The 13,836-nt window shown below is 35.7% G+C and overlaps 2 protein-coding genes across 8 annotated transcripts in view; one reads left to right on the top strand and one right to left on the bottom strand.

Annotated features, from left to right (window-relative positions):
- The window catches only part of LOC131663255 (protein draper-like), an 859,806-nt gene that overhangs the window by 79,343 nt on the left and 766,627 nt on the right, over positions 1–13,836 (top strand). The window lies entirely within an intron of this gene.
- Positions 11,784–13,484, bottom strand: LOC131663499 (ATP-dependent DNA helicase pif1-like). The gene has a single exon (XM_058933951.1). The coding sequence runs from the start codon at positions 13,482–13,484 to the stop codon at positions 11,784–11,786; it is 1,701 nt and encodes a 566-aa protein (XP_058789934.1).

The following is a 13,836-nucleotide window of genomic DNA, read 5'->3' on the forward strand; positions in this document are numbered from 1 at the left end:
AATGAATCAATTTGTTGAAACAGAATTTCCATGTCCAAATCAATCATATAACAATATTTCATTAAATATCATACAACTGACAACAAATCCTACACGCTTGCAACAAATTAAAAATCAAGGTCAACAACATTATATTAATTTAAATCAACAATAAAAACAAATAGTTAATACAGTTTTGAAAGCTGTTCATAATATCAATTATGTTGATCCAAAATGTATTTATGTGGATGGACCAGGAGGATCAGGACAAACATATGTTTATGAAACTATATATCATACGAGGGTGGTCCGATAAGTACTTAGCCTCACCGCCCGATGGCGCCACTCTCCCAAAAGAAATATTCTATCACGTAGTACAACCTTTTCGATGGTTACTGTCAAGATTTCTGCCGAATCGGAGTTGTAGTTTATTTTTGAGAGCGTGTGAAAGCAACTGTGTCCGTTGATTTTTGAAAAATGGAAAAAGAGCAGTATCGGTCGGTGATTCGATTCTTGTTTTTGGAAGGGAAATCGCGCAGCGAAATCAAAAAGGACTTTGATGCTGTGTACGGTGACTCTTCTCCTTCGATAGCGACCGTCAAAAATTGGTTTAACGAGTTTCAACGTGGTCGCACGTCGATTTTTGAAGAGCCACGTCCAGGTGCTCCGAAAACTACTACCATGGAGGATAACGTGACAAAAATTCACGATCTCGTATTGGCAGATCGACGATTGAAGGTGCGCGAGATAGCTAAGATCGTAAGCATCTCAAAAGACCGCGTGGGTCATGTCCTGCATGAAATTTTGGGCATGAGAAAGCTGTCGGTGCGATGGGTGCCGCGTTTGCTCACTCCGGACAACAAGCGCAACCGTGAGACAACTTCAGAGCAATGTCTGACGCTGTTTAAGCGCAATCCAAAGGAGTTTCTGCGTCGTTTCGTGACAGTCGACGAAACATGGATCCACTGGTATACACCAGAGACCAAGGAACAGTCGAAACAGTGGACTTTACCCGGCGAAAGTGCTCCGAAGAAGGCGAAGACTGCCTCATCGGCCGGAAAGGTGATGGCCACCGTTTTCTATTCCCAAGGTGTGATCTACATCGACTACCTGGAGAGGGAGAAAACGGTCACAGGGCTGTACTATGCCGAATTATTGGGCCGATTCGACGTCCAATTGCGAAAAAACGGCCCCATTTGGCGAAGAAAAAAGTGCTCTTCCACCATGACAACGCACCGGCTCACACCTCCGCCGTCGCCATGGCCAAATTGGTCGAATTAGGCTGCGAACTGCGGCCCCATCCACCGTATTCTCCAGATTTAGCCCCGTGCGACTTTTTTTTGTTTCCAAATTTGAAAAAGTCACTCGCCGGGCAGAAATTTGAGTCGAATGAGGAGGTAATCTCTGCCATGGAAGTCTACTTTTCAGACCTCGAGGAAACATATTTTTCAGACGGGTTAAAAAAGTTGCAGCATCGCTGGGCCAAGTGTATCGAACTAAAAGGAGACTATCCTGAAAAATAAAACACCACTTTTCCAAAATTTTCGTTTTTCTTTTGTAGGCTAAGTACTTATCGGACCACCCTCGTAAGCTAACTTCAAAAAATATCAAAATATGCGCAATGGCATATACGGGAATTGCAGCAACATTACTTCGACAGGGAAAAACTGTACATAAATCATTTGGGTTGCCAGTCCCTTATGTTTCAAGATTCTTCTTCCAGTATCAGAGCACAATCTAAAGAAGCTCAACAATTACGAGAAACTGCAGTATTTATTTGGGACAAAATTTCGATGGCTCCTCGATATGCATTGGGAATTGTTAATAAAATTTTACAAAATTTCATGAACAATAATTTGCCATTTGGAGGGAAAGTTATTATAGTAAGAGGAGATTAAAGACAATTATTGCCAATTAAAGTTCATGGAACTCGAAATGATATATTAAGTCTTTGCGTTAAATATAGCACAATATGGAAAAATTTTAATTAAGTACAAACATGAGAGTTTTATCAAATGAAGTAGAGTTTTCAAAATTTTTATTAGATCTTGGTAATGGTACATTAAATGATGACAATATAATTCTTCCTGAACAATGTATATTGTTTCCAACTGATGACCGAATAGACAATATATTTGGAAAATTAATTAAAGATAAGAAATTCCAAGAAATTAGTACATGTACTATTTAACATTTATTCTTACTTGGTACATAAAAGAGAAAATCAAACGTTAATTACAGTATAAATTGTAACGGTCCTATATATGAGCTATTTATTAAATTATTAAATGACTGCAACTAGTCTAACGTATTTATCTGTTAGTCAAAACAATACATTAAACGGCGCTACCTCACTGTTTACGCGAATGTATACAAATAAGAGTCGAGTCAAAACAAATAGCGTGACGTCACAAATAATAGACATAGATATAATGATCCATAATGTTGAGAAAAATATGTTAATTATAGATAATTTGAATATAACAAAATATCGATTATATAGATTTTAACATACAGATTCACAATATCTCATTCAATTATAAATTAATAATGAATATCAATATGCAAAGCTAATTTATTTATTAACATATGAAATATTAGAAAAATATAAATAATTTATATGTAAAATGAATAAGCATAAAACATGAGTAAGAATTGGTTTCATTAATAACAGCTAAATAACAACTGTTATTAATAAATAAACAATTAATAATTTATTTAAACAATAAGCTATATATAGAACGAAAATATTAAGTTAATACTTGATAATGACAATTTTATGATTTAGAAATCTTAGATAATTAATCTAATAATCGCATATTAAGATTAGAAGAAAACCGTTACAAATATGAAAAATTAGTCATAATTCAAATGTTATTAATTAATTTAAATAATTAATTTTGGAAAACACTTCCAAAATTAATCAACTATAAGGTTATATGAAATTTTAATAATTTTCTATTGTAAATAATGTAATATCACGTTAATTAACTTTATTAGTTAATAACTTTTGACGACACTATTGGCGATAACTGTATATTGTATAAAATCAACAAATAACTAATTCTGTAAAATTTACATATGTTAAAAACTTAATATTAATGGTTATTTACTTGTAAATTAAGAAAAATCATTTCTCAAAATTCGCGAATGTCTCTCGAATTTTCGATGAAATCTCTCCTGCAATAATAAGCGGGAAAATCTATATATAAATAGGCCCACCTTTGCACAGCCTAGATTCATTCACTTCTAGCCTTGCAAAGTGAGCGCATGAGTCTGAATAAACTTGGCTTCATATCTAAGTTCTTTCTCTCATTGTGATTAACTAAGCAAGACTAACCTTTCCTTATAATTTGAGCTCGACTTATAGAACATTTCGCGCTATAAGAAACTTGGGCCGAATTATATCCTATCAAAGAAAGACTTTAGCTCTGCTTATGGGACAATTCGCACCATAAGAAACTAGGGCATTGTCTGACTTTCCTTGATATATTGCAATTACTTATGTATATTTGATTTACTTATTTATTATATTTGATTCATTTATCTATTTTCTTGACAATTAGAGTAAAATCATCGGAAACAAATTCTTACTCATTAGCTAGATTACGAGAGTTCGAATTATTTTTATTTATAAGTGATACGAACATCACAAAATGGCTCATGTCAATATTTTATGTACTAATTAATACAATCTTTATCTAATTTCTCGCACGGACATACTCGCTTATAATTGAACGATGAGCTCATGGTAACGATTTATCTAACGGTTATTAATTTTGAATAAGCGGCAAAGCCGTGGCTTACGCAGTGGCTACTCATCTTATGATTCTGTACGTAGATAATTGTTGGCTGCTCTCCTAGGGTAATAGTCCTCTCCTCCTCCCCTTGTCGTTGTTCTAAGTCCCTTAGATAGGGCCGATCGTTATAGTAGGATTTCTTAGGATTATTGATAGCAAGCACTCGATCAATGCAGGTTGGAAGATATGAGAGACGATGCTAGTGAGACTTTTCTTGAGGCAGGTTATCAGATGGCACGTGTAGCGAAGGTAGACGTTGGAAAATAATAGCACGAGCCGGGAGGTGTAGTCTGTTCGGAGGTCCCCAGGCGAGAGAGCCATCGAGAAAGTGTCTCCTCAAATCATGTGGCGCCGTCTCTACCTTAACAATGGGCCGGCAGAGTGATATCAAGCCATACGCACTGAGCGCAATCTATCAATGGCGGCAAATATGAATTGCACTGTTACATTCCCCCTTTATTGCACGTAAGGGCGTATGTGGATTCAAGGAAAAGCTCCATAGCACGAGCGCAGAGCGTCATATATAAAACTCTACAAGCGAATCTGTCATTATGATAAACCGATGCCGAACGCTCATCGTCCAAACATCCCAATCGCCTGCCATATCATTCATCAAGCAATTCTTTATTCAATCATCGAGAGAGGGAGCTCAATGTCTCTATTTCGCTCACACATCATTATACTTATCTAGCTATTGTCCTATCTATTACTTCCATTTGTTGTGTCGCCTAACGCAACAACAACAAACGCAAGAAAATGCAACAACAAACGCAAGAAAATGCAACATCTAACGCAGCTTACAGCCAGTAAGGGCCTTAATCCAAACAGCGCAATTATTACATGGGTCGACCTAACTCACTCACCAACTCATACCATCACACAATTTGTTGTCATTACTACACGTAAACATATTTATCGTAATTTGAGTTGCATCGACAATGTCCAGAGAACGGAAATAATTCGTTTCACATCTTTACTTCAATTGAGCCAATTGCTAAAATTTCGCTTTATCACCTAATGATTTACTTACAGCTATATATGTACATTGCCATATTTACCACTGATTATTCGTCTTAGTCGTCAAAGGAACGTCGCTTATTCCTCGTGGTATTTTCGTAGATTGATACGGTTATAGGTGCCAATGGATTGATCCTGATTATTCGGATCGCTAAGTCTAAAAGCGTTTTGACCAATTCTCTCGGTAATGACGTAAGGGCCTTCATACAGATCGAAGAATTTTTTGGTGACTTTATCTAGAGCATTCGATAAATGCCTAACTCTCAGCATGACCTTATCTCCGGGGTTGAGCACGACCTTCGATGGTTTGTGACCTTTTTTACGCCTTTCGAAATTACGCTTCAAGTTATCTTTTGCTAGTCGAATCATTATTTCTCTATCGATGAGTTGTCTCTTGGGAAAGTGTACTACCTTTTCTATCTCGTCTTTAATGAGAACACCAAAATGTAGTTCATGCGGAGTAAAGTTCGTACTGAAATGGGTCGTTATGTTAAGAAGCGTTTGTATTTTGTTCACGTGGTTTGCCTAACTTGTGTGCTTTTGGCGACAATATGTTCTAAACAAACGACCAATCTCTCGCATCACTCTCTCTCTGTGGGGTTACTCTGAGGGTGGCGAATCGAGCTATATAACACGTAAATCTCCTCACGTTCAAACTTGTTTTTCCATATCGGAGAAGTAAACTGTGTGCCATTGTCCGTTAGTATTCGCTGAAATTTTCCACAATCCGGAATGTAATCGTCAAACACCCGTTTCAAAAATGCAGCTGTCGTTGCGGCTTTCATAGGGTATAGTCTCACGAGCTTAGAGAACGCGTCTATCATAACCAACAGGTATTGCACGACCCCGCGAGAGCGCGGAAGGGGGCCGAAAAAATCCGCTGTGACTAGGTCGTTCGGCTTATCGGACGATACGAATTCGAAATCCCCTTCCATCGCTCTTGAGAGATACTTGACGCGTTGACAAAGGTCGCAGGACAGCACGTATCCTTTTACGTCTCGATGGAGTGATCTCCAGAAATAAAATTTTTTCAGGTATGATTCGGTTTTAAATACTCCCAGATGTCCCAATTTTTGGTGCGTTGCAATGATTAATTCTTTTTGTATAGTGCGAGGTATCACTATCCGCCGATTAATGTCATTTTTATTTTTCTTAAATAATACATTTTTGTAAACAATATAGCCAGAAATTACTTTATTTTTACCCGTTATTTCTTTTATCAATTCTGCATTTTTATCATCTAACCTTTGCTGTTCACTTAGATTTTTAAAGATAGTTTTCAATTTCTCCGTGTTATCGTTCAGTGCAAAAATTAATAACGAATCTAACTTTTCAAAATTGTCAACTGGCGTCAGGTCGTGAAGAGTTGCAATTTTCAAAGAGCTTTCGATATTTTCCAGAAATTTCCATTCGGGGTTTCGACTAAAAAAATCTGCGACCGTATTGTCACTTCCTTTGCAGTGATCAATCGAGAAAGAAAATTGTTGTAATAAGAGCATCCAACGAATTAGCCTACTATTATGATATTTTGTATCCGACAAAAAAATTAAGCTTTTATGGTCTGTAATAATTTTAAACTTTACGCCAATTAGGTAGTAGCGATTTTTGTAGTCAGTATAAATTATTGCCAAGAGTTCGCGTTCAGTTGTTGTAAAACGTGATTCCGTAGCAGATAAGTAACGGCTTACTAATGATATGATTCTATGATTATTATCGTCGTCAATCTGGAACATTACGCCCGAAATTCCTTTATCGGAAGCGTCGCATTGTACTATGAATTCTTTATGAGGCAATATGTAGCTAAGACATATTGTCTTCATGAAATTTTCCTTTAGCTTCACGAACGCTTTTTCGTGCGATTCTGTCCAATTCCACAGCGAATCTTTTCTCAACAAATCTCTAAACGGATCGATAAAATCACTATATTGCACGCAGAAACGCCTATAAAAATTGCACACTCCTAGGAACGATTGCAAATGTGTTAAACATCGCGGTCGTTCGAAGTTTTGGATTTTTGCTAATTTGTTTGGATCGGGAGTAATACCTTTAATTGATATTTGATAGCCCAAGAATACTATTGTTGTTTGGAAGAATTCGCATTTATTTAAATTAATTGTGAAATTGTACGCTATGAGTTTGTCAAATAATTCTTCAAGGACCAATAGATGCTCGCCGAAACTCGAACTCCCAATTAGTAGGTCGTCCATATATTTCCGGAGAGCTTTTTATAATCTCTCGGAGCAATGCTGTACGGCCAATTGTAGAGCTCGAATCAATGCACCACTAGCAGTCTTTAAGCCGTAAGGTACGCGGATCCATGGGTAGACTATTGATTCAAACATAAATGCTGTAAATGGGCGTGAATCTGAGTGTAAAAAAATTTGCCAAAAGGAATTTGTGAGGTCCATTTTTGAATATACTGAAACATTTTCGAAATCTTGAAGCAACTCGCCAATTACTGGAGGTGATTCACAGTCATCTTCGATATTTTCGTTTAATTTTCGAGCATCGAGACAAAGGCGAATATCATTATTATCCTTTATAACGACTCTCAGCGGGTTACAATAAGGGCTCACGGCGCGTTCAATTACCCCCGTATCCAACATTTTTTTTTATCGTTGTGCGAACCTTGTCGCGAAGCTTAAGCGGTACCGAGTAGTTCATTCTAATATTGGGATTATTTCTTATTAATTTTATGCTGTGCTCAAATCCTTTTGCACATACAATCTTTGGAGAAAACAGCTGCTTTTTCCTTATTAATAAATCTAAAAATTTTTTCTTTTGAACATCGTTCAGTGTTGCAAGATTATTCGCGATTGAACGTAGTTCGTCGGTCAGATCTTTCTCCGATTCCTCCCGATCCGCTCTCATTTCATTCATTAATATAATATCACAATTATTATTTTGCTTAGTCTGATCATTTACATTTATATTTTTATACTCAATATTTTGATAATTTATGTCTTTCATTTTTTCAATTTGTTTCATTTCACTTTTTTCATTAATTAATACATCATTATACAATAAATCCATCTTATCAATCCTAATTACATATATTATAGTCTCATCACTTTTCTTTGCTGAAAGTAATCTATCCGACGAACCTTGTTCGAACAACACTAAACTTTTTGGAATTTTGTTTTGTTTTATTTTAATCTCTGTTAAAAAATAATCAATTACTATATCATTGTTTATATTCCAATCATTTCTGAGTATAATATCATTTGTCAAGAAGGGTACAACTAAAAATGTATGTGAATTTTTGTAACTACCTACTCAAGTAAGATTTGCTTTTTTACCGGCGTGGTTCTCTTCCCTATTGCTGTTGTAACTGTTACATTTGATACGGGTAATTCCGCTATATTATTGTTACTTTTTAATCTATCGTAAAATATTTCTGAGACCGCCGTAACCTGACTGCCCGTATCAATCAAACTCCAGAAAGTTTTATTAAGAATGTCTATTTTCACGTGTGGTGCAAGTGGAATCTTGTTAATCTCGTGATTTACATTATGATCCGATTTTTCCAATATATTCCTTTCCATGTCTGGAATAAAGTCAGTGATCAACTGACATGCTGACGGACCACTTTGCAGCATGCTATTTATTTGTTTAAAGATTGAGAGTTATTTGAACGGTTATTATTGTTGAAAATTGGCGGGGGTCTTGAAACGTCAGGTAAGTTTACGCCAGAGCTCGCCCTTTGAGAATTAGTATGGGAGAGGTTTGATTGATAGTGGCTACCATAGTTCCCAGTCCCATTATAACTACTTTTTTTGTCAGAATTTGCGAAGCGCGTGCGTCCTCTACCGCGACCTCGACTTCTGTACATGTATGAGTTCGTTGAATGTGTCGACATCTGATTAACCTCAAAAGGTTGTTGCGTATAATTTGCAAAATTTTGTCGACGCTTATAGTTACGCATTTTTTCTGCGTGAACCGCGTCTAGCCCAGCGAGAGTGCGTACAATTGCGTTGGTATTGGAAGGATCGACTGAAGTAAGTGCTTGCCTAACGGAATCCGGAAATTGCTGTATTATAATGAAGTTCCGTTCATAGTCAATCAAGGCTGGGCGGATATACGTAGCCGTTTTTAGTTTCTTGTAAAAGTACGTCTGTAAATTACCGTCATTTGAAGTAAACCTCCCAATAGACCACTCACTTTTCTTTTACACCTGTATTGGAATGGAGTAAAACTCCGTAATGAATGCTGTTTTAAACGCGTCATAATCTGTAAATTGAGGTTGAAGGTCAAACCATAATCCTGCTCGACCTTCTAAAGAGATTTGTGCAACTGAAAGTTTTCTATCATTGCTAGTATTTCTCAAACGAAAAAATTGTTCTAAATCATCTAAATATTCTAACGGATTCAATGTGTTCTCGTCAGAGAATTTTGGTAATTTGTACTCTATATTTACATTTTGGAGACCACCTATAACCTTCAATACTTCGATCATACCTTGCGCGTTATCGGCGTTCTGATATTGTTGTTGTGCTGGTTGCGCTACTACATTTGCTTGTTGTGCTGCTGCTTGTATTTGCGCATTTAGTTGCGCGTTGGTCTGCTGTTGTTGAACGAGCTGTGCACGTAGCTGTTGAAGCTCGGCATTCTGTTGATTTGCGTCGGCCGGGGCTCGTTGAATCTCCGCTACTGTGTTGCGTAATCGCTGAATCTCGGCTAGTTGTTGTCTAATTTAAAATCTAGCTAAGAGCTAATAATTAAAATATAAGAGCACGTGGATTACATATAATGAAAATACCCGTTGGGCGCCATTTTAACATTTATTCTTACTTGGTACATAAAAGAGAAAATCAAACGTTAATTACAGTATAAATGGCTCATGTCAATATTTTATGTACTAATTAATACAATCTTTATCTAATTTCTCGCACGGACATACTCGCTTATAATTGAACGATGAGCTCATGGTAACGATTTATCTAACGGTTATTAATTTTGAATAAGCGGCAAAGCCGTGGCTTACGCAGTGGCTACTCATCTTATGATTCTGTACGTAGATAATTGTTGGCTGCTCTCCTAGGGTAATAGTCCTCTCCTCCTCCCCTTGTCGTTGTTCTAAGTCCCTTAGATAGGGCCGATCGTTATAGTAGGATTTCTTAGGATTATTGATAGCAAGCACTCGATCAATGCAGGTTGGAAGATATGAGAGACGATGCTAGTGAGACTTTTCTTGAGGCAGGTTATCAGATGGCACGTGTAGCGAAGGTAGACGTTGGAAAATAATAGCACGAGCCGGGAGGTGTAGTCTGTTCGGAGGTCCCCAGGCGAGAGAGCCATCGAGAAAGTGTCTCCTCAAATCATGTGGCGCCGTCTCTACCTTGACAAAACATCATTCTTAATTTATTTTATATTTGGATATATTGTTCAGGACCTTATAAGTTGTCTTTCTACTAAGCGGAAATGTGCCTTTATGCTGCATTCGCGAGATACGACCTCGCAAAGGCAATAAATTTTTATGTGTTGCAGCGTACACTCGCTAATTTTTTCACTCACATCTCAAAATTTTCTCAACTCAACTAAATTATACCTATAGTCTCGAAAATTTATATCTGGGTCCGAGCACGCTTGAGAAATTAGGATACCCTAATCACTCAGAGTTTTCTTACTTTACTCAATCCACGAAAATGGTATTCCGAGTCTGGCATTATTTATGGTATTATGGTATCCAAATGAAAACTTTAGCTGGACAGTGCCATCAACGTATTTTGCATAGAGCTGCAAACCCTTGTAACAAGACAATATGTTTCATCAAGAAAGTCTCCTGATTTCGGCGGCACTCATAAAAAAACTATCTATGAGGAAAGTAAATGGCCTTTCAAATTACTCGGTGATATTGTGAATGGATTACTGATGTCTGAAGGGTATTAAAAAAAAGATATTACTGAAGATGGCTATGTGTGTAGGAAATGCTATAAGAAATTCAAGACCATCTCTGGAAACAATATGCAAGAATCAACGTTGTTACAATCTTTCAACCAAGCGCGGGGTTCTCAATGTTTACTGCCTGCAGATTCTTAAACCTCTATTGCTAACATCCAATTATATGAAGAAGTGGATGACATTCTTGTTGCAAACGAATTTCTCTTATTGCCATTGAAACTACCTTCAAGCGTCAAGCCGACATCGTTGCCAAAGTACTTCAATCGAAAACGTAAGCAATTGCTTAACACTTTTAATGAAGAAATTGATTGCAAGATTATAAAACATTATGACACTACAAAGAACAAAATAGCGTTAAATGAGAGTAAAATATGCGATGAATAGAATGAAAATTTTAGTTTAGCTTTGGAAAATGATCGGCTAACTTTCCAAGAAATAGTAGGATTCATACGCAGTCTTTTAAAGAATTATGTTCTTTCTCATTTAAGAGGCAATGAAGAACCTATGATTAGAGTTTCGCGACAGCTTGTAGAAAATGAAGGTTTAGACAATAAACCAGATCGATTGTCTGAAAATCTTTTAGACGTTGAAACTATAAAACTAGCCGAAAAATATTTTCTCGAAGATGATTTTCATTGTTCCCGACAAAGTCCAAGCTTAAATGATGTAGTTAATGTTGAGATCAATGGAATTGTTGAAAAAAAAGTTATATGTTTCCTTATACGTAGTGTAACGAGGTGGTTATTCTACAAAAATGTGAAATTTATTAACGCACAAACTCCTACGATGCAGAGCTAACCGCCGCTCCGTTAAACACGTATAGTTATACGTGTATTCGCCTTTACGTTTGATGATTTCGTTTTAGTGTCTTCTTTCGAATCGAGTTGAACTCACCTTAAGTCACTTGACTTGTGACACTCGATCTATCTTCAGTATGAATGACTAATCCGTCTAATCCGCCTAATCCCCTAGACGAAATCGGATTAAGACTTAAGCCTTTATAGATCTACTAGAACATCACAGCGCGCTTCGCGCGCCCAAATCTTTTACTGATACGTAAAATAAAATTGGTTTCATAAAATTTTCTTATTGATATAATTCTGTATAAATATAATTTTTTACAACCAAAGTTTGTCTTTGATTTCCTAAATAAATTTTTAATGAATCCCATGATCTCACTCTAGACATAGCTACATATAGTTGACCATGATTAAAAACATCTCTTCGAAGATCGATACCAATTTGAGCTAAAGTTTGTCCTTGAGCTTTATTAATAGTCATGGCAAAAGCCAAACGAACTGGAAACTGCTTTCTTTTAAAAATGAATGGATATTGATTATCACAATATAATGTAATTCGATTAAGCAGTATTATGTTATTGCGTTTAGATCCAGTTAATATTCTACATTTTAATAAATGATTGGAAAAATCAATTATCTGTAACCTTGTTCTATTACATAATCCTTCACTGAGACTAATATTTCTAATTAACATTACTATACAAAATTTCCTTAAACGTAATTTATGAGGAGGAAAATTAGGTGGATTTAAAGAAATAAGATATTCTGGTAAAAGAACTTCATGATCCATGTTACCATTATCACAGTTTTCTGTGCTATCTGTACCAGTGTAAATACGTTCAGTAGTTTTATCTAATAAATCAGTAATTTTATTATTCATATCATCTACATCAACATTTCTGGCAGATAGAATAACACAATGACTAAGATCATCAAATTTTTTGTTTTTTATTAAGGCTCCAAAAGTGTTTTGAACAATGCATTCATTTGGAGGTAATATACAGTGTTCTGGGAGCTGCAGATTATCATGTTCATCATTTAATTTTCCATTACCGACATCTAATAAATATTTGGTAAATTCAATTTCATGGGGTAATGCTCTCATGTTAGTTTGCAAATAGAATATTGAAAAAAGTGGCCACAACTCGGAGTTTTTTATAGACAAATTTAATATTTCATTACGCGTACCATGGACTTTGATAGGAAGCAGTTGTCTGAAATCACCACCTAAAACCATAATTTTGCCACCAAATGGTAGATCATTATTCATTATGTATTTTAATGTTCTATTGACTATTTCTAAAGCGTATCTCGGGGCCATAGGTGCTTCATCCCAAATAAATACTTTAGTATTTTTTAAGATCTTACCTTCATTAGATTGTATTTTTATATTTGAAGATGAATCATTAAACATTGGAACTGGTAAACCAAAAGATTTGTGCACTGTTTTTCCATTGGGCAGCAATGTTGCAGCAATACCAGTATATGCCATTGTAGAGCATTTGATATTATCTGACATTAAAAGATTGTAAATGGTAGTGTAAACGAAAGTTTTCCCAGATCCTCCTTGACCATCTATGTAAAAGCAAGTTGTGCCAGTATAATTATCTGAACGTGACGCTTCAATAATGTTATCAACAATTACTTTTTGTTCAGAATTTAATTTTTTATAATTTTCATTACCAACTTCTAATCTACGATTTCTTTCGTCAATGTTATTAATATCAACTACGTTAATCATGACATTTTGATCCATTGTTGGAAAATCAGACAAACTTTTTCCTTCCTTAATCAAAATATCATTTATTTCGGAATAAGCCATTTGATAACTGATATACAATTCATTGTTTCGTGAAAAATCCTCAGACATAGAGTCTTTAAATTTTTCCCATAACTTTTCAGAATAAATAGGTTGACAATGAATCAGTATAAGAACAAATAAATGCCTGAGCTGTTTAGGCATCATCCAATTCACAGCTTCTGCCATAGCTTTATTCCATTCATCGTCATCTTCAATAATTCCTAACGCTAGACAGGCTGCTGTGAAAGAAGGATGTAATACATTATCTACGAATTTCAAATCATTGAAACTTGTTGCACCTTTTACATGAAGTAATAGTAATCTTCAATGAAAAAGTTCAATTTGCATTGGACTTATTGAATACATTCGACCAATGCATTTGAAATGTTTTTTTCGTGTTGTCCAGGAAGAAACAACTTGACCATTAACTTTGGTTTTTTTATAGGTAAAGTATTTGGGAATTTCAGAATAATAATATTGCTTCGCTATTTCATTAGTTGAATTCAACTTAAAATAGTCAAGTAACATACTACTTGAA

Source organism: Phymastichus coffea, unplaced genomic scaffold (assembly GCF_024137745.1).
Source record: "Phymastichus coffea isolate CEN01 unplaced genomic scaffold, Cenicafe_Pcof_1.1 PCOF00002, whole genome shotgun sequence".
NCBI classification, from domain to species: domain Eukaryota; kingdom Metazoa; phylum Arthropoda; class Insecta; order Hymenoptera; family Eulophidae; genus Phymastichus; species Phymastichus coffea.